Source organism: Microtus oregoni, unplaced genomic scaffold (genome assembly GCF_018167655.1).
Source record: "Microtus oregoni isolate MIOR12 unplaced genomic scaffold, Mior012 000013F_ref0000133, whole genome shotgun sequence".
NCBI classification, from domain to species: Eukaryota; Metazoa; Chordata; class Mammalia; order Rodentia; family Cricetidae; genus Microtus; species Microtus oregoni.
In genome coordinates, this window is record NW_024543072.1 from 10,109,507 (window position 1) to 10,132,391 (window position 22,885).

At 49.9% G+C, this 22,885-nt stretch overlaps 1 protein-coding gene across 4 annotated transcripts in view; it reads right to left on the reverse strand.

Moving 5' to 3' along the window:
• Positions 1-3,295: 3,295 nt before the first annotated feature.
• CUNH10orf71 (chromosome unknown C10orf71 homolog) overlaps positions 3,296-22,885 on the reverse strand; it is a 50,031-nt gene continuing 30,441 nt past the window's right edge. For 3 of the 4 annotated variants that reach the window (XM_041662311.1, XM_041662309.1, XM_041662310.1), the window contains exons 3-5: positions 12,373-12,475; positions 11,806-11,928; positions 3,296-8,470 (exon numbers count right to left, since the gene is read on the reverse strand). In XM_041662311.1, the coding sequence (XP_041518245.1) occupies positions 4,069-8,325 (4,257 nt within the window). In that variant the 5' untranslated portion in view covers positions 8,326-8,470; positions 11,806-11,928; positions 12,373-12,475 and the 3' untranslated portion in view covers positions 3,296-4,068. The remainder of the gene's footprint in view (positions 8,471-11,805; positions 11,929-12,372; positions 12,476-22,885) is intronic. The other variant, XM_041662312.1, reaches the window with a different exon arrangement.

A 22,885-nucleotide genomic window follows, 5' to 3' on the forward strand; every position in this document is an offset into this window, starting at 1 on the left:
ATAGAGGACAGTTAGGTCACCAGAGCAGCATGCCCACTAAGGGCTTTAATGCTGGTCTTGCCCAGGACTTGCTGGCTTGGTCCTGAAGGGCTGGTATAGAAGAGTGGATGTAGACCCTTGTTCTCTGTGACAAGTTAATTCTTACTGTCGACTTAGGATGCTTAAATCACCATGGAAATACATCTCTGGATGTGTCTCTGAAAGGTTTAACTGAAGACCTAACCCGAATGCAAGTGACACATGTGTCCTGGACTGGATGAAAAGGAAAAATGAGAGTTGGGCACCAGCTCACATCTGTCTTTACTTCCTGATCGCAGATGTGACAGGACCACCGGCCTGGTGCTCTTGCCAGCATGCTTTCCCTGACACGATGAACTGTCCCTTCCAACTGTGAGACAGAACTCAACGCTCCTTCTTTAAGCTGCTTTCGCCAGATGTTTTGTCACAGCTGCAAGGGAAATATGCCTCTTCTGAGTACAATCAGTTTCCAGTTCCTCTCCTGGTTCTCCACCAGGCTGTCAGTCAGGGATTCTCATTGGGATATTGTCTGGATCTCCTAGATGTCTGAAACCTGAACCAAACAAAAACTCTTTCCTTCATATGGCACGCAGACTCAGGCTTTTCTTACGTCCTCATGAAATTGGACTAGTACACATCCTTGCTTGGAAGAGAGGTCACTGGAATCCTTTCTTCTTCCAGCATTGACTTGTGTTGGTTAGAATGCTGGGAACGGAAGATCTCCTCCCTAACCACAGTTCAAGATACCTGGAAGAAGGAAGGGAGGGCCCTCTACTCAGAGGTGTCTGTAACTGTGACAGAGGAAGCCAAGCTGGGGTGGACTGGTGACAAACTCTGGTGGGATGGCCCAGAGCCGTCTGCTCGGCTTGGCTTTATACCTGCATATTGGGGAAGACCTTCATGACAGCTGTGCTCAATTTCATGCTACAGTCTGGGCTGAGATCTCTTTTATATGTAAATGATCCCCCATTATTTGCATAAGGCCACAATGTTAGACTTCAGCTCATTACACAAAGGACTTGGGTTATGGAAAGCCAGGTCTCTTGTGATGTCCCAATCCATCCTTGTCCTAGTAAAGAGATGATCGGCTACTGTTGTCCATCCCAGACATAAGGAACCAATGATCCCAGCTGCTCATGTTAGGTGGCGGCAGCTCAGGTGTTAGAGCTGATGTTCTCCCACGGAGTGTAAACCAGATTCACGGCCACTCTCTCACCAGGTAGGAGGCAGGCCAGCAGCCCTCTCTGGGAACCTGACAGGGGGTTCAGCAGGGGTAGCAGGCCTCTCGCAACTCACTGTGCAGAGAAACCATCGTCACCTAGGCAAAGGATGACGCAGACTGGAATTCTAGGTCCAAGTCGGCTCCCTGGTGAGGTAGTGCTGGCAGGTATGGGGACTTGCATATTCTGAAGCACCAAGTAGGTGACAAGGATGTTCACTTACAGAAGATAGGTGGCCCTTAGCACAAACCCTCCTTAGTGACGGCAGGACTGTGTTGTAGTGAAGCGAGGCCACTGAGGTACCCTTTAGGGAACTGAGATCAGGCTCAGTGGGGGAGAACACACTATACCATGTAAGCTCTTGGCTGGTCTATCTAAGCTAAACAGCCCCAGGATTTTCAGTGGTACCCTTGAGAGGTGTTCTTTATTTAGGTCCCCTCTCAGGGGACACTCATTGCGACTCCAGCTCACAGAAGAGGGCCATCTTCTAAACAGGAATTGTAGGTAACATCCACAGTCTCCACAAGCTACACCTGTTCATATTCTCACTCCTCCTTCGTTAGATATAGTGGCAGAAGGAGGGATATTTTTGGGCAACCAAGTGGGTGAAATATCAGTTCAAAAGCTGAAGGATGTATCAACAAGTCCATCCCACGAGGCTACAATTTCAGCTCTTGCTCTGATTAGAAATAATAATGAATAATTAGCTAAGTTAATGTACTTTGGTATGGTATGACAAATCTCTTAGTATTTGATCAATGTCATCTTTGCTAAACAAATGGTAGGGGAGGCCTTCAGTCTTAATGGGCCAATGCGACACCTTGGGTGTCTTGACTTGGCTCAGATGCCATCTGCCCAAGGAAGCCCCCTTTCCTTCTGCGATGACTTAGGTGCTCCTCAGAGCTACCTCTAAATTAGTGAACATACGGGATGGTAATTGTCTTCCTTGCCTGTTATGCTGAAACTCCAAGTGTGCAGAGACCAGATCTTATCATGGTAATTTTAGTGTCCAACTGAAGTGTCTATCATAGGGTAAAGCTTTGTAGAAAGGAAGGAGGGACAGAAGAAGAAAGGAAGGAAGAGAGGCAGGAGGAAAGGGAGGGATAGAGGAAGGAAAAGAGAAGGAAGAAAAGAGACAAATCGCAACCACCACCACCACCACAATGTAGAGATGAGTAAGTGAGCTTTGTCATTCTTGACAGGGAGGGACTGAAGGAGATCACAAATCAGTGAGTTGGTCTCCCTGGGTGGGAGCTACCTTTGCTCTCTGAGCTATCCTCAGAAGTTAGGACCACTGAAGCTTTAATGTGAACGAGGATTCATTTGTGGGGGCCTGGAACCTTGACATCTCTGCTCCCCAGTGTGAGTAAATGCCACCCTTTGCCTGAGCCCTGTTCCTCGACTACAACCCAGGAGAGGTGACCTTGACCTCTAAACATCCTCCCGATGAGCTTTTGGCTTCTGTTTATAGCCCTGCCAATATTGCCTCAAGACTGCTCTTCCCAAACAAACAGCCACAGGTAGTTCTCCTTGTGGGGTCACATTTTTTCTAACATTGAGTCTTGTAACATAATTTTGGTTAGGTACTTCTTTTCTAGGGGCCTTGAGACTTTCAAGATGAGATTTTTTTTCATATTTTAGTCAGATGAGGAGGTAGTGGAGAGGACCCTGGAGGTGATGTGGTAGCATCACCCAAACAGAACCTCCATCTTGTCTCTTGTCAGTGACTGGGAGGAGCCATGTTTGTTGGGACAAGTGACTTGAACACCTGACCAGTCATCATCTGGCTGACTAGTGTAGTCAGATCAAATGGCACGGGTGGGGTAGAGGTCTGTGGGGGTTTTGCCATCGTGAGATCCAGGTGTGGTTTCACTTGCTAGGAAAATAATTAGATGCAAAATCCTGAAATCAAATTCTGACTCAGAATATTGCCCAAATCCTGCTTTTAGACGTGGTAAGCTGTGCCCACGCTGCCCACCCCCCGTGTGGCAATAGCACCCCTGTGCACAGAAGCAGCAAACCTCCACTGAGAAGGTACAGTGTCTGTCACAGGAGGAAGTTCTTGGCAGCCCTGGGGGGAGAGGCTGCAGGATTTATGACCCTTTACCTCCTAGCTGAGAACCCACACAGAAGAAAGACAAGAAGCCCAGGGACAGGACCACACCGGCAAACCTGTTTCTCATTTTCAGTAGTATCCTTTGCTTTATCAGAAGATGCTTCCGAGACCAAGTTCCCGCCATGAGGAAAACCCCTGTGCAAGTGATCGCTTCTGCAAGATTGCAGTGAATCTGTCCTTAGCCAGTGCCACCAGAGTGGACCTAAGACTGCTGCTCTGTGTTACGATGACTCCAGATTGGGTGTGGTGGAGTCCACCTGGTGGAGTGCTTCCCACCCAATGTGAGGCTCAGCATTTCCTCAGCGCAGAGGCATCAAAGGAGGGAGCCTTGCTGAGGAAGCCCACCCCTGAGAAGGAGAACGTGGAGGTGCCCCAAACCCAGTAACTCTCAGGATGGCTGATGTCCCATGCCATATCCACCCCACTACGGGATCAGAGAAGAGTAGGGGGATGGCTAGGGGAAGAGGGGAATGAATCTCGGCCATAGGGAAGCCCACAGGGATCGCCACTTCTTTTTGGACTACGGGGATCTCAAATGGCTAAGTATGAGTTGAAGTTGTGTGTGTGTGTGTGTGTGTGTGTGTGTGTGTAGACAGAGATAGGTAAGTAGGTAGGTAGGTAGGTAGGTAGGTAGGTAGAGGCATTGTTGGAAAGGTCCTGTGACTGTAAGCTTTTCTGGTTTGGGGGGAGTTGGGAGGCAATCTGCTGTAATTCTCAAGAAACACCCTCTGTGGCAAAGTCCTCTAGGTCATCGGTGGAGATGATGCTAAGGTTTGGAGCTTCTGCACCCTCTTCCTCTGGACCATGGGGAGGATCACGGGGCCTCTGGGCAGAGGCATGCTGGGTGAACTCACCCAGTTGTTCAGTGGGAGGAGGCTGCAGCCTAGCGCCCTGAGAGCTCTGGGGTCTGTGGCCGGAACCCTGTCTGAGAAAGGTGGGAGCCGCTAGCTGAGAGGAGCAGCGCAGAGGCATCAAGGAGGTTACAGGCACTGGCTGGAAGCCTGGGTACAGTAGGTAGGGAGCAGCCAGGGCATCCTGCAGAGGTGGCTCTGAGGAGGCCTCCTCTGAGGATGGGACGGAGACCTTGACATACTTGCCAGTCTCGGGATCATAGAAAGTCTTGATTTTCACTTGGAGAGGCACATCGAAGACAAAGTATTGTCCCGACTGAGGATCCTGGAGCACCTTCTGGGTGGCGGGGTAAGGGGGCAAGGGCATGAGGGGCTGGGTCCCCCAAGGCCGCCTTCCCACCGGCTCCCAGCCGCAGGACACCGAGTGACGATGCGTGGGTGGGGGCAGGGAGCGGACTGCAGGGAACCTGGGTTGAGGACCTTTTCCGGGAGACAACGGCCTCCTCTCTGTCCCCTGCGCATCCTCTGTGAAGGACTTGCCCTCCCAGGCCTCGATGTGTTTCTCTGGCGCTTGATCGCTCTTCCTCCTCTTGCTTGCCAGCTTCTTTGCCCGCCTTAGGGCCTTCTCCGTCTTGGGCGGGACTGCAGGAGGCTTGCCCACTGCCCTCTCCGGCAGAGCAGGGGGCTCGGGTTTCTCAGCAGCGTCTGCCATCAAGGCGCTTCTCGGAGAGAGGGTTCTGAGATCTGCCAACCGCTCGAGTTGGGGATCAGAGCCTTCAGCATCCCATGTGAGGCCGTGTGTCATGTCCTCTCTCCGGGTAAGTCTAGCCGGGCCAGGGGTGGTCCAGGGGCTGGGGCCCTGAAACTCTTGGCGCAGCCACTGTTCTCCAGGAGCCTGGGAAGCTTCTTCCCAAACACTGCTGGCCACAGGAGAACACGTGCTGCTCTCGCCTAGAGAGCTTGGGTTGGGGGAAGTCTCTACCTCACTGGGGACCAGCCTCCTTCCTGAAGGTCCTGCTCTGGGTGCAGACAGAAAGTGGCTTTGGAAACCTTGTTCTTCCCAGCAGGTGTCGAGTGGCAGGGACAGGGGCGGGTCTTCTAAGCTATCTGTGGGTAAAGCAATGGTGGGGATGTGCTGTGGAGCAGCTAGCTTCCCTGAGTCTGCAGGTCTTCCCTTACCACGTGCTGGCGCTTCTCTTGTTGTATCTGGGGGTGGCGGCTTCATCTTGCTTTCCTCTTCCACCAGTGGTAGAAAAGAGAAACTTCCCTTCCTGGCATGCTGAGAAGCTTCAGCCTGGGCTGCAGGGTGTGCTGGATCCTTTTCTAGGCTCTCACACACCGCACACGGTGGGCCCTGCATGTTACTGGATTGGGCCGTGTTACACATTTCCTGACTTTCTGAGGCACAGAGGCCGCCAGCATCCTCGCCCCACCGTTGCCTTGGTAATTCATTCTCTTTGTGTCCACCACTAAGTGAGTCCTCTGAGGACACTGTCCTCAGGAGAGGCAGGATGATGGGTTTTATCACTGGGGTTGCTCTGAGTGTGTTGTCTTTAATTGGGAACAGTCTGTGCTTGTTGGTAGAAGCTGGCAAGGGAGTTGAGTCCTTGGCATGTGGCAGAGCCGTCTCCTTATCAGCCCCCGCCCAAGAACCTCTGAAACTGACCTCCTCCACTGATTCCTTCCGGGGTGTCCCTCTCGACCAACCTTGCGCTTTTCTCTGCATTTCTTCCTGTCTGTGCGCTTCCACGCCTCTCTGTCCATTACTTACGGCACATTGCTGTGGCTCATTTTTCTCCACCACGGTCTCCTTCTCGTCCTTTTCATTGTCACCTGCACTCCCATGATTCTTTCTGTCGTCCCAGGGGCCTTCCGTGAAGCACATCTTCTGCTGGTCATCAAAAGAAGCAAAGGATTGATCCGAAGAGCTGGTGCTGAATTTAACCTTGGTTTGGAGGCCCGGAGTAAAATCAGATTGGCAGTCGCTGTAAAAAACATCCTCCTCCTCAGGAGACAGGGGGCCTGGGGAGTACTTCTGGTTCAAGGGTAGGTTCCGGAGCCCCGTTTCTTGCTCAGGCTCTGTCTCTTGGGAGATGGACCTCGAGAGCCCATTCTCCAGCTGCTGGGGCTTCATTTTCTCTGTAGCCTGCCCTGCTTCAGACTCACTGTTGTAGAGTTTCAAGGAGAGGTGTTTCCGGGGAAGGTGTCCCCTGGAGTCTGGGTGCCAGCTTTGCTCAGAGGGACCTTGCTCTGATGTCCCATCAGGATCTCCCTTCTCACTACCGTTCCCCTCTGTCACCTCCCCATTGGCGCAGAAATGGGTTCTGGAGCCAGCTGAAGGGAAGTCATCGCCCAGGTGGCTCTCGGCAAAGGAATCAGAGGAGTTAACAGCAGGATCCTTCTGGGTACTGCTGTGCAAAATGCTAGCTGGCATCTCCTCCAAAAGCTCTGCGGGAGGGTTCTCTTCCTGCCCATTGGGAAGGATGACCCCATTGCTCAAAGGCTCTGGTTCACTATCAAGCTTACCTCTGGTTTTCTCATCAAAGCTTTTTAAGAGAGGCAAGGGACTGTACGTACTCTTGACACGCTTCCTAACGTCCTTGAGGTTGAAGAGCAGGCTGGGCGCTTTGGATTTGTAGCTATCCCGAGACTGAGACTCACTGGGCTCCTTCTCCTGGTACCCATTTAGCTGTTCTGGAGGGGATGGGTTGATCTCCGCTGGTTGGGTGTCTGAGGATTCCAGGACATGCTTGGTGGGTATAATTGGGGTGAGGAGCTGACTGATGTTAAAAGGGGGGCTGTAATGGTCATTGGGATCCTCTGGCATGTCCGGAACACCATTTTCAGGAAGTTGACCCTGAGGGTTGAGCTTTGAATACAGAGGTGGTAGGCTTTTCCTATTGGACTGTTTCTTGTCTTCCAAATCATCATGTGGACCATCTGTTCCTCCTTTGCCAATCTTTGGCTTCCTCCATGGGGGCTGGTTCCGCTTCATCTGAGGGTCAATCTGTGAAGCCTTTCCCTCTACAGGGAATGCCTGGGATCCTGGATCCCTGGCCCCCCAGGCTCCAGATGTGGACTGAGGCCCTGATACTGATCCAGTCTCTTCCTGAGTGCAGTTAGCCCGGGCTTGGCAAGGGGAGGATTTGGACTCAGGAGGGTGGGGCTCCTTTAACAAGGGCGTGTCCTCATAACGTTTGGGAGCTTTGCTTTCTGGGATTGTTTCCGCAGTATCCTTTCTCTCCGGGAGCTTTGGTTGGTGGCTGTTCCATGACTCAAAAGCACTATTTTCACTGTGCAGAAAAGTCCCCCTGGGAACCCACTCCTTGCCTCTTCCTGGCTCAGCTTTGGCTGGCTTGAGAGGCGGAGAGGGGAACTTTGGTTCAAATGAGTCAGCCACATGGTCAGGTGTCCGGAGGAGGCTGTCTGAGCTGTGGCAGGCTGCTTCTGGGTTCTTGGGAGATTCTTGCTCTCCAGGGATCCTGCTAGGCTGGTGGCTGCTCTGATGGGTGCTGGAGACTTCAGCAGGTACCCTCCTCACAGTCAAAAAGGCAGAATCAAAGCAGAAGTTGACACCACCTTCTGGGGGAGGCGCAAACTTGGGGGGATTTTTGAGAGCTGGAGGTTTGCTGGGAGGAGGTCGGCTGTCACAAGGTTGATTCTCTGTCCTGTCAAAAGACCTAATTAATGATGAGACCTTGGAGATGGGCTTGCTGCTGCTCCTCAGGCCAGAAATGGGCACCTCCAGTCTCCTCTGGGCTGGTGTGGTCGGGGGACTATTTTTGGGATACTTTTCCTCCCCTTGAACATATTTCGGTTGCTGTTGGAAGGTGGCTGCCCAGCCAGAATGCTCTGTGCCTTGAGAAGGAAGCTGGCTCCAAATCCCACTTTTTCTGTTGCTGTGGCTCACTGTTTCTTGGTGAAAAGTCCCAAACCCCTGGCTGGTGACATCTGGGGACAGAGCCAGGTCACAGTCGTGGAAGGAAGTGTCCTCTGAGATGCACAAACTCCGGAACGCCCGGTCTGTGAGGTTGCTCACCTCCCTGTCTGCATCGTCCAGCACGCTGCCAATACTGGAGGTGTCACTGAACCCATCTGTGCACTTCCTGTTTCCCTGCATAGTCTGTTGGCTTGAGGAGGACGGTCTCCGCCAGCTGTTCGGTGTCTTTTGGTGAGACTCTGGATGGAGTTAAGAGAAACCTGCCCCTCACAAGGTAGAGCTTTGAGTTGAACAGATGCAGGAGCAAAGTGAGGATTTTTTTTTTCTGTAAAAGAAGCACAGGGTATGGTTAGGCTACCCAGCTTAATCCATCCTTACACACACTACATGCCAGTCTTAGGTGGATAAAGGTCTCTGTGGTCGATTTCATGTGTGAACTTGGCTAACCAGCTCTACTATTACTGATGACTAGTCTGGAGGTTGCCATGGCAGTATTTCTTCGATGTGAGCAGCTTTAAAACCAGTAGACTTTGGGCAAAGCAGATTGCCTTGTGTAATGTCAAGTGAATGCTACCCAATCAGTTCGAGGTCTTAAGAGAAAGATGATTGAGGTGACAGACAGCAGATGCTAAATTGGCTGAGCTGACTACATTAAACTAAAAGGCTTCTGTCAACAAAATAAAAAGGCAACTGCATATCGCAGAGGATTAACATCTAAAATACATAAGAAATGTCTATAACTGAATAACAAAACCCCAAAAAACCTCAAAACATCAAACCCTAAAAAATAAAACCAAAGAACTCAATTTAAAAATTGGGCAAGAAAACCGGGCATGGTGGCGCACACCTCTAATCCCAGGATTTGGGAGGCAGAGGCAGGCAGAGCTCTGTGAGTTCAAGGCCAACCTGGTCTACATAGTGAGTTCCAGGACAACCTGGGCTATGTAGAGAGACTCTGTCTTATAAAAATATAGAATAAGTAGATAAAAGGAAAGTAATTACATAGGTGTTTTTCCAAAAAAGACATTCATGGTGACCAGGTATAGGAACTAACTGTCTGGGAACTACAAATTAGAACCATAGTGAGAAACCGTGTTTGTTAGGTTAACTAGTACAGAGTCAACCAGCAGGAACAAAAGGGGGCACGTGGGGAGATGGCTCAGCAGATGAACATACACGTTGACAAGGCCGAGGACCTGAGCTTGGTTTCCAGGTCCCACATGGTGAAAGGTCAGAACCAACTCTCGCTCGGTATCCTCTGACCTCTACCCTCAAACCATGGCCTGAGCAGACCTATGCACACAGTGCATACTATAGATGAAATGTAAAAAAATGGGACGGGGGAAAGAAGGCCGTGCACACTGGTGTTGAAAGTGTAAATTAGGGGTGGAGAGAGGGCCCGTGGGTTAAGAGTATAGGTTGTACTGACAGGGTAGACAACTGCCTGCAACACCTGTTTTAGGGATCTGATGCCCTTTCTGACCTCTGCAGGCACCAGGCATCGACATGATGCACAAATATACATGCAGGCAGAACACTCATCCACACAAATGCGTACATTATGATAAAAATTCTTCAGTTCAGCCATGTGCATGTAAACAGCGCAATGCACAAGCAACGCACCAGGGCCCGCATAGACAGCGCTCTCTCACGTTCTTAGCAACACTACCGTCAACAGCCTAAACATGGAAGCAGCCTAGATCTGCATGGACAGACGGATGAAAGGGAAATGTTGTTTATGCTTGAAAACAAAGGAAGTCTGTTGTTAGGGACAACATGGATGACTCTGGAGGACATCGTGCTAAGTGTAATACATCAGTCACAGAAGACTGAGTGGATGTGACACCATTTCTGTGGGGAATTCTTGAAACAGAGGATAGAATGGTGGGCACCAGGAGCTGGGCTCAAGAAGGGTAATCAGAAGGGTGATGTCAAATAAATCAAAGTTTTGATTTTAAATCAGTTCTATGTGTGTATGTATGTATGTATGTATGTATGTATGTATGCACGTATGTGTAAGCATGTAGGTACCACCGAGAATATGTGGAGACTAGAGGACAAACATGCAGGAGTCTGTTCTCTCCTTGTGTCACAAGGGCACATGGGATCAAACTCAGGTTGCCAGTCGGTTACCTACTGAACCATCTTGTCAGCCCCCAAAGTTTTGAATGTTTTTAAAAAGGCGCCTAAGACCCAGAGCTGTCCTGTGGGGCAGGAGTGCCTGTAGTTGACAACGCTGTGCTTCCAAGTGTGCTGGGGGGAGCCCTTAGGTTGTATGTCTATCATTTGGAATTTTACTGCATCTGTTCTGGAGAGCCCGATGAACCGGACACCAGAAGTTCAGGTGGGGCATGCATGTTTGCCGTGTCCTTCTCTGACCTTCTACTGGCATGTCCCTTTTCAGTCTCCATTTCCTTGGTTCGTGTCCACCTGTTCTACGGTGTGCACCTGGAGCTTAGGAGCACAGGCAGTCTGTTCAGCAGTTGCCACTCATCTCAGAATCCTGCCCAGAGATACTCCTCCCTCTTGCCTCATTCCTGCAGGAGTCCTGAAGGCACCACTGCCCTCTGGACCTCTGGCTACTTCCTGGGCTCCAAAAGCATCTCTTCCCTCCGCTGTCAGGACACTGACTTCTGTTCTTTCTGAGTGATCCCACATTCCCTGGCTCTCCCTCCTCTGCCTGTTTATCAATAATACCACGGATCACATTCTCTTCTCTAAAAACTGTGGTGAGATATATAGAATATAGTTTGCCATTTTAGTCGGGTAGTGGTGGCGAATGCCTTTAATTCCACACTCGGGAGGCAGAGGCAGGCACCTCTCTGTGAGTTCGAGCTCAGCCTGTGTACAGAGCTGGTTCTAGGGGAGCCAAGACTACACAGAGAAACCCTGTCTCAGAAAACGAACAAACAAACAAAAATAAAATTTGCCATCTTAACCGTTTCTAGCACACTCCTTCTGTGCAACCCTCTCACCCTTTTCTCTAGCTTGGGTTGAGCTTCACAGTGACACTCTGTCCAGGAAACACCGGCTCTGCTCGCCTCTCTCCTAAGTCCCACATCCTCTATTTTACCTTGGTTTTCTGATTCGTTTGTTTGAGAGGAGACTGTTGTGTAAGTTTACAGCTGAGGATCCTCCCACCAGTCACTCTGGGATTGCAGGAATACACCGGTATATTTGTCCAAGAGTGCTTTACTTGTTGTGGTGCTTGGAGTTCAAAGGCAGAGTTTTAACTACAGGAGGTCAGTGCTCTGCCACCCACCCCTAGTTCTACTTTGTAATCACACTGCGCTTTGTGCTTTTGTTTCTGGATTATTTTATTTAACACAATGCCCCTGAGGTTGATGTTACAGTCAAGCTGAGCTCTTAGAGGGACAAGCAGCTGTTGCAGTTTGTCCTGCAGCTGTGCAGGGAGTTCTCTGCAGGAAAATGCCCAAGGTGCTCTCTGTGAAGTTCAGCCTCCACACATCGAGCCCCTTACCCTGTTTTTGAGACGGGTTCTCATATAGCCCAGGATGACTTTGAACTTGCTGCCTGTATCCACCGAGTACTGGGATGACAGGCACGCACCACCACAGCTGGCATGAGTTCCCTGTCCACACTGAACCATTTCTGTGTTTGTGTTCAGGTTCTGTTGCTGTTGCTCACAGGTAACCCTACCTGATCTTGGGCTCAGCGTGGTTCCAAACAGACAGGGGAGATGCTCACTGATGGTCAGAAAATAGCCACATGACTTCTGCCCACCAGCTTCATGCAGATACCTTCTTCAATTCTATATGATACCTGGAGTCAAATGGAATAGTCACAGCAGTAGCTTCAGTCCAACCCTCCCCAGTGGTACTTCCGGCTCATTCGTCAACTACAGAAAGTATTTCCCAGCGCTGGCTTTCGGGTTGGTTCCACTGGGCTCTGATTTGGATCAGGATGTCCCCCGGAAACCCTCATATGAAAGGCTTAGTCCTCGAGGAGCCCGGAACTGCTGGGAGAGGTTAGAAACTCTAAGAGGGGGGGCTCTGTCCTCTTCCATACTTCTTACCGGCTGCCGTGAGGTGAGCGTCCACCTTCACCGCTCATTTCTCCATGACCCACTCCTCTCTACGGGGCTAAACCCATGGGGCCCACTGTGTTTGTACACTCAAGTGAGCCAGACCAGACCTGCCCCTTTGTATGGCAGTCATCTCAGGTGCTTGCTACAGCAAACAATGGAAAGCCGGCTCACACACCTACCTGGTATGGCAGTGAAGGCTGCAGGTGCCTGTTCCGCTGGCTTCTAGGACCTGTGTTTTTCAAACATTTTTTCATTCTGCGACCTGGCATCATCACTGCCCATCTAGAATGAAGAAGAAGATAGGTTTTCATGAAACCAGTTGCAGAGTCTTCAATAGAAAAACCGTCTCCAAAGGGCAATAGTACCGTTTGTAAGGCAGATGGCTGACGAACTCCTTCTTAAAATTCATACATCTGTGCGTTGAAATTCAAAGAAAGACACTTTTGGTAATAAACCAACACAAAATTTATATTCTTCCTAACATTCATGAATTTGTTGGTGGTCCGTAGAATCTCCAGGTACCCCTGATAGCCAGTGTGAGGGATTCCTAACAGGAGTGAACCAGGGATGGACTTTTTCTTTCCTAGTGAAATCTGAGCAAGGAGCCCTTTCCTAACTAAATCAGTACTTGAGTTTTTGCGGTAAAGGGACATGGAACCACCACTTCAAGTCCACTCGTCAGACAGCTGTGGCGTTCGATTTATTGTTGGCAGGAGGTGTGAGTATCTATCTTGACAGCTAAAAGAACCCCAAAGCTGCCCAGGAGGTTTCCAGAGCGCTCAGGATGAAGGTAAACTAATTAAAATAAAGCCACTATGCAAATCTTAAAGGCAGGCCCATGGGGCTTCCTCCAGACCCTCTCCAGATTGTAGCTCCTGGATATTAATCTAGCCTACGCTAGTTTATTAATAATATTAATAATCATAATAACTCAAATTTGGGGAGCATATTTCTTTAGAGAATCAGGAAGAAGCTTTGTGTCTACTGCCATACGGCGAGGCCCATCCAGACTCCCTAGCTGGCTTTGATGGGTCTCCTTCCTGTTCCCACAGCATGCTGCCATTGCTTTTCCCAGAGCACACTGCACTGTGACAGATCAGATATCAGGACCCATATGTTCTACAAATTGATGATTGATTCTTTCTCTTACAAACTCCAAGGTTCCTTGAACCTGGGAAGAGGGTTTTATGTGTCTGCATGCTGACCATGTCCGCCCTGATGTGGCAACTCTTCCGACGGAAACTCTTTATCATGATTCGTACCCCATCCAAACAAACCATGGCACACACAGTCGGGGGAGCAAAGTGAGAGAGAATTTGGTGACAAAAGGCCCCGACTTCAGGCCTCAGAGCCATCTTAAGGTTTTGATCAACTAGTTTGCACGATCAAATAAAAAGCATCCCACCTCCAGTGGCTCTCCTGAAGCATGGCAAGGATTGGCATTAAAGGAAGAGGAAATGGATGAGAGCCCGGGGTTAGTTTGTCTCCTGGAGAAAGATTTTATGAATTACCAAGTGGCCTCGCAGGAGAGACTTGGAGCTAAAGTCAGGGAAGGCAGGAGACACACCTGGCCACACTGTTCGGCCATGCATATCTCTTGCTTTCTGTTGACATCCTACCTCCATGTCAGGACCTCCCTAAGATGGATTTGGGGAAGTTTCTGGATTTCTTTGTCACTCTTCCCAGTGTGTCATGTTGAATAAAATTCCCTTTTCTGCCTTTTCACTGTTGATCAGGCTCTTTTGATCAGCTTATTAAGGAGCAAGGACTTGTTCAGGTGGCTGAACTTGGCTTGGTGGGACACAGGTGTGACCCTTGACATTTGGTAACCATGACTTCGCTCACACGTAGGCATCAGCATACCAAGGCTGTGTCTAGGTCTAGCTAAGTGACCCCAGCTGACGCTTCCAGCCACCAGACAGCCAGCTCCATGCTTGTGTCTCCTTCCCTCTAGACTCACGCTTCATAAAGTACCCGGTTGATGTCTGTGGCCACTGCTGTCTCTGGGGATCCCACTAACCTCAGAAACACAGAACACAGGCAGCTTCCTTTTCTCCTTCTTCCTGAGTCCTCCATCCTCTCCATTTCTTAGCCCGAGATTTATTTGTGTGTATGTGTGCACATGTGTCTGTATATTGTATGTATGTGTGTCTGTGTGTTATATGTATGTCTATGGTGTGTGTCTGTTGTATATATGTGCATTTGTGCCTGTGCGTTGTGTGTGTCTGTGTTATGTATATGTCTGTGGTGTGTGTCTGCATGTTATGTGTGTATTGTATGTGTGCATGCTTGTGTGGTGTGTCTGTGTGTTATATGTGTGTCTGTGGTATGTGTGTGCATGTTGTGTGTGTTTGTGTGTTATATGTATATATATGCGTGTGTATATGTTGGTGTGCTGTGTGTGTGTCCACGTGTGTTATGTGTATGTCTGTGGTGTGTGGTGTGGGTATGTGGATTTAAGTGTGTGAGTGCAGGAGTGTGCCTGCCACAGAGCTCATGTGGCAATCAGAGGACAACCTCAGGAGTCAGTTTACTCTCTACTTTGTTCCAAGGGTCTCTTGTTTGCAGCTTGAGCTGTGTGCGCCAGACTTGCCAGTCTAGGAACTCCTGCGGATGATCACATCTCTACTTCCCCTGCAGTAATGTAGGCACACTGGAACCACACCTCGTTTTACATGGCTCCTGGGGACGTGAATGCAGATCCTCCTCAGCCACTGCACGAGCTCCTCAACCCCTGAGATTGCTTTTAAAGATCTCCTTCCCCCATTTGCCTCTCTCTATCTCCATATTCATACCTGGACCCAGGTGCTATCATGGTTCTTGTGGGTGACTGCAGGGGACAATAGATATTCCTATACTCCACCCAGCTTCTAGGAATCAAATCCTCAGTGTCTTTCATGTTTCCGAGAATTCTCACGTTGGACCATCTGCCCCTACCCCACCATCATTCCTCCGCTTCTTCAATACGCCGTCTGATGCCCTACTCTGAAACTTTCTGTACCTTGAATTATGTCTCTCTTCTGGTCCCTGCTACATGGTTAACTTACACACATACTTCAGAGCCCAGGATCATGTGTCCTTCTAATAAGGCATCTTCTCCAGGCCATGCCATGCCTGAGTTACGCCCTTCCCTAGGCTCTATGTGTGTTAGCAGTCTCCCAAAGGCAGCCGTCGGGTCTCGTGATTTGTTATTGTGCCCGTGTCTCTCCTGTTAGTCTGTGCGCATCACCACTCCTGCCTCTGACTTCCTTCCCCAACTACCTTTCTCGCGTCACCAGTGCATGCGACCTGGTAAGCAAATGATCAGGTCTCCCACTCCCACCGTGACTCTGCTTCCACTGCCAACTGACCTGGGTGGGTTTCTTTCGGTGACTCATCATCTGAGAATTGCAGAATTCCCACGAGTTCCAAATTAGAGGATTTTAAATCCAAGTGGGTTTTTGTTTGTTTTTATTTCAAGCCCCCAAATGTACAAACCTTGATCAAAGATGGAAGGTTAACTGTATTATTCTTAGAGGTATTATTCACAGGCTGCTTGCGTTCCAGGCCCCGATTTGCAATGTATAGGTCAGGATTGAGTCAGAAGAAATCCCTGATCTTACCAACTCTTCACTTCTCTCTGCTCCCAGTGCTATAAGCTGGGGGTAGTTTTGATGTCCTCGGAGTGACCAGTGTCTGGCCACTCCCTCTGAATACATTTGAGAGTCACACTGCTGATGATCACCCAGTGACACCAGTATGATGCTGGGTATCATAACACACAGTGGGACATCTGCCCGGCATGGCACAGCCAACCCTGAACAATTCCAGAGCACACTGGGGAAAATCTCCCCAGGTAGATAATGCCACACTGCTGACACACTCCTGGTCAATGTGGGGACAGGTGAGTGATGTACCAAGCCTACAGGGGGAGAAGCATACACAAGGGTGTATTTTGTCTTTTTCTCAAACGGAATGGGAGGGCGCACACTGAAGCAGCCTTCTCTGGAGCTGAGCCCCAAGGTCCTCTCTGCAGGCGTGGCGCACCTTAAGTGTGGGATGTTCTTCACGGTGTCTCAAGGTGAGTTGTCACTTTATCCTTAAGATGGCCTTGCTGCCTCCTGCCAGACCCCTTGCACACTCTGGGACAACAAATGTGACTCCCCTCCTAAGTGCCTCGGCCTGCCCTGGCCTGCCACCCACTGGCTGAGGGACCTACAGACACATGCCCTAGATGGGTTCATCTGAGTGGTAGTCCCTCTGCAAAGAATGTTTCTCTTTGTCCCTGGCCACATGGCTTACCTGGTCCCCATCGGACCTAATCCTTGTAGGCACTATTCTTTTTTGTTATTCCGAATTTTCTCTGTGAACCTGCCCCTCCAGCCACATTTTGAGAACTTTGGAGTGAGTCCAGTTTGCCTGCATGCCCTCTACCCTGGGTCCAGTGTCTGCTTGCCTTGTGTGAAAGCTGTCAGTTGCTGTGGTGGGGGACATTTCTGGGGCCACAAGGATGTGACGACAAGGGCACTGGAGTGTGTGGTACACAGGTAGGGGCAGGCCGAGAACTCAGAGGCGTCACGCTCTCCATATCTCCCTCAGAGATCAGGCTGGCTGCTGACTCCGGGGCCAAGAGCGCCACACAACGCCACCTCTGTGGCGAACCCTGACCTTTCTGCATCCAGCTGGGGAGCACAAGGGATGGCCCGGACTTGCGGGTGTCAACCTTTAGTTCCGGAAGCTCTACACATAGCTAGCCACTCTTTCACCACTACCCCTGGCCCCAGCAATAAGGAGCACAGCTGTTTCATCAATCAGAGCCCTGATGGGTGATTCTGGGGTGGGGTCCCAGCTTGGGCATTCATCACTGATGCGCATTATCCTTATCACTTCTGAGATAAGACAACAGAGCCTCTGGGAGGCGACACAGGCATTCCGTGTCTTCCAGTTGGTGAGTGATAGAATTAGGCTGGGCAACCAGGCCATGTGACCCTGAGATCCACACACAGCAGTGGGGAGTAGGGGGGTGCATAGCAGAAGGCTGACATGCCTAGGCTGGCAGAATGAACAAATTTATAGTATGGCATGCCTGGTGAATTGAGAATTTCAGACACCAGGAAACACCTTCTAAAGTGTAAGTATGTGTACGTGGGGAATAATTATACCAAAATTACCCTGAAGTTGGAATCCCACTGCCCTCTTGGTTTTTCAGTCTGGCAAGGGGTCTTCCAGTTCTTAGCACCCAAAGTAGATGACAATCAGAGGAAGCCAGTGTGGCATCAGCCCTAAAATGACAGAGAGACCTCACGGCTACTCCTGCACATCACCCCATGGTTCTTGGCTCTCTTTGGCACCCATTATCTTATTTGAGTCTTAGGATTGTTTTGAGGAGGCTTACTAGACCTTGTCATCACGGTAGAGGTGCAGAAAGAAGGCTCGGAGGATACAGAATACTGCTAAGTATCAGACAGCTCGTAAAGGAGAGGAAGAATTCAGGCTGGGATTCAGATCCAGTTAACACTGCTCTCCTCTGTGTTTTCTATAGCATGGAACTCAGAACATGGGGCTCAGGCTCCGGTGGATGCATGCTGGGAGGTTTCCTTGCTACTCCGGGCTCCTGGGAGAGATAGGACTCAGGGAAGAACTGAAGGCATGGGTGGAGAAAAGGGATGGAGTGGGGTGTTCATTTCCCTTTCCTGCCCATCTCAGCCTTTTTTTTTCCTCATGGAAGCCACAGGAATAGAAGTTCTAATAGGGCTGGGGACATGGGTCCCTCTGTTTGGAGAAAACTCAGTGCTCTGGGACCTTGGTATTGGACTTTGTCTGTTTAGGGCCGGGGCCGTCTCCATTGGCCCAGGGCCAACGTGGTGCTGCTGTCTTCTGCTCCCTGGCTTGCTGCTCGCCACAGGAGGCCTCTGGGGTTTGTCCCACCACCAGTCTGACCACTTGCCTGTGGTGTGGTTTTCAAGCCCACTGTCTTAGGGAGGATGTAATCGCCTTAATTGAATGGCGTTTTCCGTTCTGAGTAAGGGAAGCAGGAAAAGAGGAGAGATGGCAGGTTGACTTTATCACACCCAGAAGGCCCTAGGAAATTGGAATTGATGCCTCTTGCTGGGCTTTGGGGTGGTGTTTGGAGGTATCAGCTCGCACACACCACAAGGAGCCATTTAGAACACCGAAATGACATTTCCCTCGTCTGTACCCAGGCCCAAAGCCTTGTTCCAGCCATACATGAATATGCAACCTCCACCAGCCTCTCCCAGCCCCTTACTCTGGGCCACAACTCGCTGCTCAGCCTTTGGCGAGGCTCTTGGGTTCTGCACAACACCTGACAGCCCTGCTCTTTAGAGGCCTTTGTTTATGTTCTACACGCTTGGAGGGGACTGTCTTTGTTGACTTGGCTGTTAGGATAGAAGAACCACACGGGTGCTTTAAACACCAACACTGACTCTCTTTAAGGTGCTGGAAGACATGTTGTCTGGTAAGGCTTCATTTCTGGCTTTTGAATACACACACAGGGATGTTGATGGCATTGGAAAGGTCTCTCTGGTCTCCTCTTTTAAGGACACTCATAAGTACTCATAAGTACTCTACTCTTCTAACTAAATTATCTCTCACAGGCCTGCCTCTGAACACTAGTCCATAGGGAATTGAAATTTCAACATGCAAATTTTGGGGTACACAAACATCCAGTCTATAGCAGAGAAAAATGAAATGGCCAAAATGGATTCTTTCGGTTAGCTCCTTCAGGGGAGGGGAGAAGATGGGGACAAGCAGGGTGTTCACAAGACGGCCGACCTAGGGCATCCCTGTATGCACCTATCTTTACCGACTCACTGACAGGACTTGGTAGGGTGAATTTCCTCTCCATCTTATACTGGGGAGACGGAGGCTTCCAGGGTTCTTGTGTGTCCCTGCTCAAGGCTCCTGGGTCTTTAGCCTTAGGGGTCCTCCTCTCTGGAGCCATGGTGATTCTCCTCCACCATCAGCCTAATGGCACAATGGCTGTGTCCTTGTCATCCCTTTCAGATTTTGAGAACCAGAGATTTAGGCTCTGCCGAGAAAAGCCGTGAGTGGAGCCTCAAGTTTTGTTTTTGTTTTTTTCTTTCATGCGTCAGTCCCATTAGTGCTGGGTTAGTACTTACTATGCTCTTCCTAACTGGTGCTGGAGGCAAAGCCTGGGAAGGGCTGATCTGAGATCAGAGTCCTCTCACTGTGGGATAGAGAATATTGGGAGGGTGGCTTTGTACTCTGGATGTCATTAGACTGGTCTCTGTCTCTTGCTTTCTGATGTTATCACTTATGTGTGTAACAGCAGACCTTTGATTAGTAGAAGAATTGTTGTATATCCGCATCCGCATTTGCCAGTTTGGTTCCCTGGATCTGACATTTGTTAGATGTGCTGGGGTGGTTTGTTTTTTTTTTTTTTTTTGTCAACTGGATACATGGTAGCGTCATCTGGGAGGAGGAAACCTCAACTGAGAAAATGCTTCCATCAGACTGGCTTGAATAATGATTTATGCAGGACGGAGGCGGTGCCACCCTAGTCAGGTGGTCTTGAGTTCTATAAGGAAGTAGGCTGAGCAAGCCAGTGAGCAACATCCCTCTGTGCTTCAGCTCCTGCCTCCAGGCTCCTGCCATGAGTCCTTGCCCTGACTTCCCCACTGACAGGCTGTGGTCCACAAGTTGTAAGGTGAAACAGCCCCTTTCCTCTCCAAGTTTCTTTTAATCGTGGTGTTAATCACAACAATGGAAATCAAACTAACTATACTATTCAAGGCCTGGGCTGATTTGAGTAATCCTCAATCTGGGAGATTGGTAATGAAAGTCAAGAGCTCTCAAGCTGACCCCAGTATTCTGGTGAAGTACACTGCTGCTTGCCGCTGCTTTCCCCAGCCCTGGAAGTCAGTGTTTGTACCAGGTACCAACAGTAGCACTGGCTTAGCTGAAGTGTGATGGAGGAAGGTCATTGGTTAAATAAAAAGAAACTGCTTGGCCCTCATTGGTTAGAAGATAGGTGGGAGGAGTAAACAGAACAGAACGCTGGGAGGAAGAAGAAGTGAGCTCAGACTCCACAGCTCTCCTCTCGGGAGCAGAGGCCTGAGAGAGACGCCATGCCCCGCTCCCGGGCAGACACACGCTATGAAGCTCCGACCCAGGATGGACTAGGCTAGAATCTTCCTGGTAAGCGCACCTAGCTGTGCTACATAGAATATTAGAAATGGGCTAGTCCAGGTGCGAGAGTTAGTCTAGAAGAGGCTAGATAGAAATGAGCCAAGCAGTGATTAAAAGAATACAGTGTCCATGTAATTATTTCGGGCATAAGCTAGCCAGGCAGCCGGGGTGCTGGGGACGCAGCCCCGCCGCCCCTTATTACTACAGAAGTGTGACTTTCACTAACCACATTACCCACGAAGGGGGTCTCTCAGCCCTACAGCAGCTAAGCACCCAACACACTGCTAGGATTTCAGATGGAGACAGCAGTTGCCCAAAACTTAACAGACACTAGGTACTGACTTAAAGTGTGTGGTCTCTCCTGCTTCCTGAGGCCTGTTGTTGATGGAGATAGCCTGAGGCAGAGGCATTTTCTTCATGGAGCTCAGCCTGCCAGGAGTTCATTCAGTCTGGGTTACCAGGCTACAATGTCTAGATGGGCCAGTTTTCCAGAAACTTCTGATCATTGCCTAGACCCAGGGCTGAGTCTCTAGGAATCTAACCGGGAGTTGAGAACCCTGATTCTGGGCATCACAGACCCAAGGGAGGATACAGTCTCAAGAGAAATGAAAGGTAAGGGGAAAGAAGGGAGCACTAGGATTGAGGAGTTTCCAGCAGCCTGTCCCCTTCCAGCTTCTGCCCTGGATCCCTGATGACCATGGCAGGCCGAACCGTGTTTATTGACTGGCTCTCTAGGGCGTAGGCACTGGCTCATTTCCTGATGCCAGCCTGATGTCCCCAAGGCAGAGTTGGGACCAGGTGTGCACAGCAGGCTTTGCAAGGTGCAGGGGACTCTGGAATCCTTCTGAATTCCAGTAGGCTCCAGCTGTGTTTGCCGTCTCACTTGTGGACGCCGGCCCTCCAGTCAGCAGCTGCACTCTTATGCTGCTCTTGCCCACCTCAGGCAGGGCGGCTCTAGATGCCACTCCTCTGGGTGCCTGCTAGACTTGGCCAGAGCAGAGTTTCTGTATTCTTCCTGCACTGGCCTTACCACTGTGTTGGCAGATGCAGGTGCCAAGCCTTAGGGCCCTCCATTCCCTTCAGACTCTGAGGTCTCTCTTTACAGAAGCAGTGATACTAGCACCAGAGGTGGGAGCAGAAGCGCTCTGGACCTTCTGTGACCCCCTTCCTTGTGCTTTTGTCGGAAATGGGAAGAGTGATGATCAACCAGTATTTTCCAAAGAGGACCTGATCACCTTGCCCCTCACCCAAACTTCAGGGCCATGCCCGACGCCAGGGAAGCCACCAGAGGAGGGCCACACAGCTTCTAAGACACACCAAGGTCCACCGGTACAGGCCTCTACATGGAATCTTCCGTGTTATGGAAGCCTGGTGTTATGTAAGTCTACATAGCAACGTAACTATGACTAAGAAATGACAAGCCTCAAGCAGTGGTTCTCAACCTGTGGGTCACAGCCCCTCAGAGCAGTAGTTCTCAACCTGTGGGTCACAGCCCCTCAGAGCAGTAGTTCTCAACCTGTGGGTCGCAGCCCCTTCTGGGGTTAAATGACCCCTTTACAGGGGTCTCCTAAGACTATCAGGAAACACAGATATTTACATGACGATTCACAAAAGCAGCAAAATTACAGTTATGAAGCAGAGACGAAATAATTTTATGGTTGGGGTTACAACAACAAGAGGAACTGTACTAAAGAGTTGCAGCATTAGGAAGGTTGAGAATCACTATCTTAGAACCAGGAGGACAATTGCTTCACCCAAAAAATGGATGATGCAGCAGAGATGCACAGGAGAGAGCGGCCATCATCGATCACCCATACCCCAGGATGCTCACTGAGCACAGCACTTCAAGGCCATTTGTCCTTGAATTTGATTTAACTCCTGATCCTCACCACACACTTTGAATATATGATCTTGTTCGGAGTTCCAATTAGAAGGTTAGGTAGATTTGGTGTCAAAATTTTTCATATGTAGAAACTGAGACTCAGAGAGGTTCAAGGATTACCTTAAGGTCAGGAACAGGAAGTAGAGATCAAGAGTCAGACTCAAAGCTCCTCTGTACTTCAGCTCAGACTTTGCAGCTGCCAGGACTGTGTTGTTTATAAGCCATTTGTGTATTTTTTAGAGGCTAACCTGAGTGGACTATGGCAGGGACCGTGGGGTCTTGGAGCACAGTGCCAGGAAGAAATTCCCTATTCAGTGGTAGAAATCACATTTACCAACGGAATGCCAAGTGTGTCAGAGGAGCTCACACCCATAAAACACACAGTAGGTGCTCACTCAGTGTCACCCCCAACACTTCTAATCCCCACACAGGGCCAGAATAATCCAATAGGAAGAACATGGATGGACTCCAGATGAGCTTGGACTTGGATCCTGGCTGAACTAGCTGTGTGTGGCCCTCAACCAATGACAAAACAAACAAACAAAGAACCCCTTCTCTGTGCCTTAGTTTCTTCAGACATGATGCATGGAACATGCCTGCCTCTTGTGGTTACTGTGAAAATGAAGTAGTTGTGTCTGTGAAGCCGAGATGGCATGGTC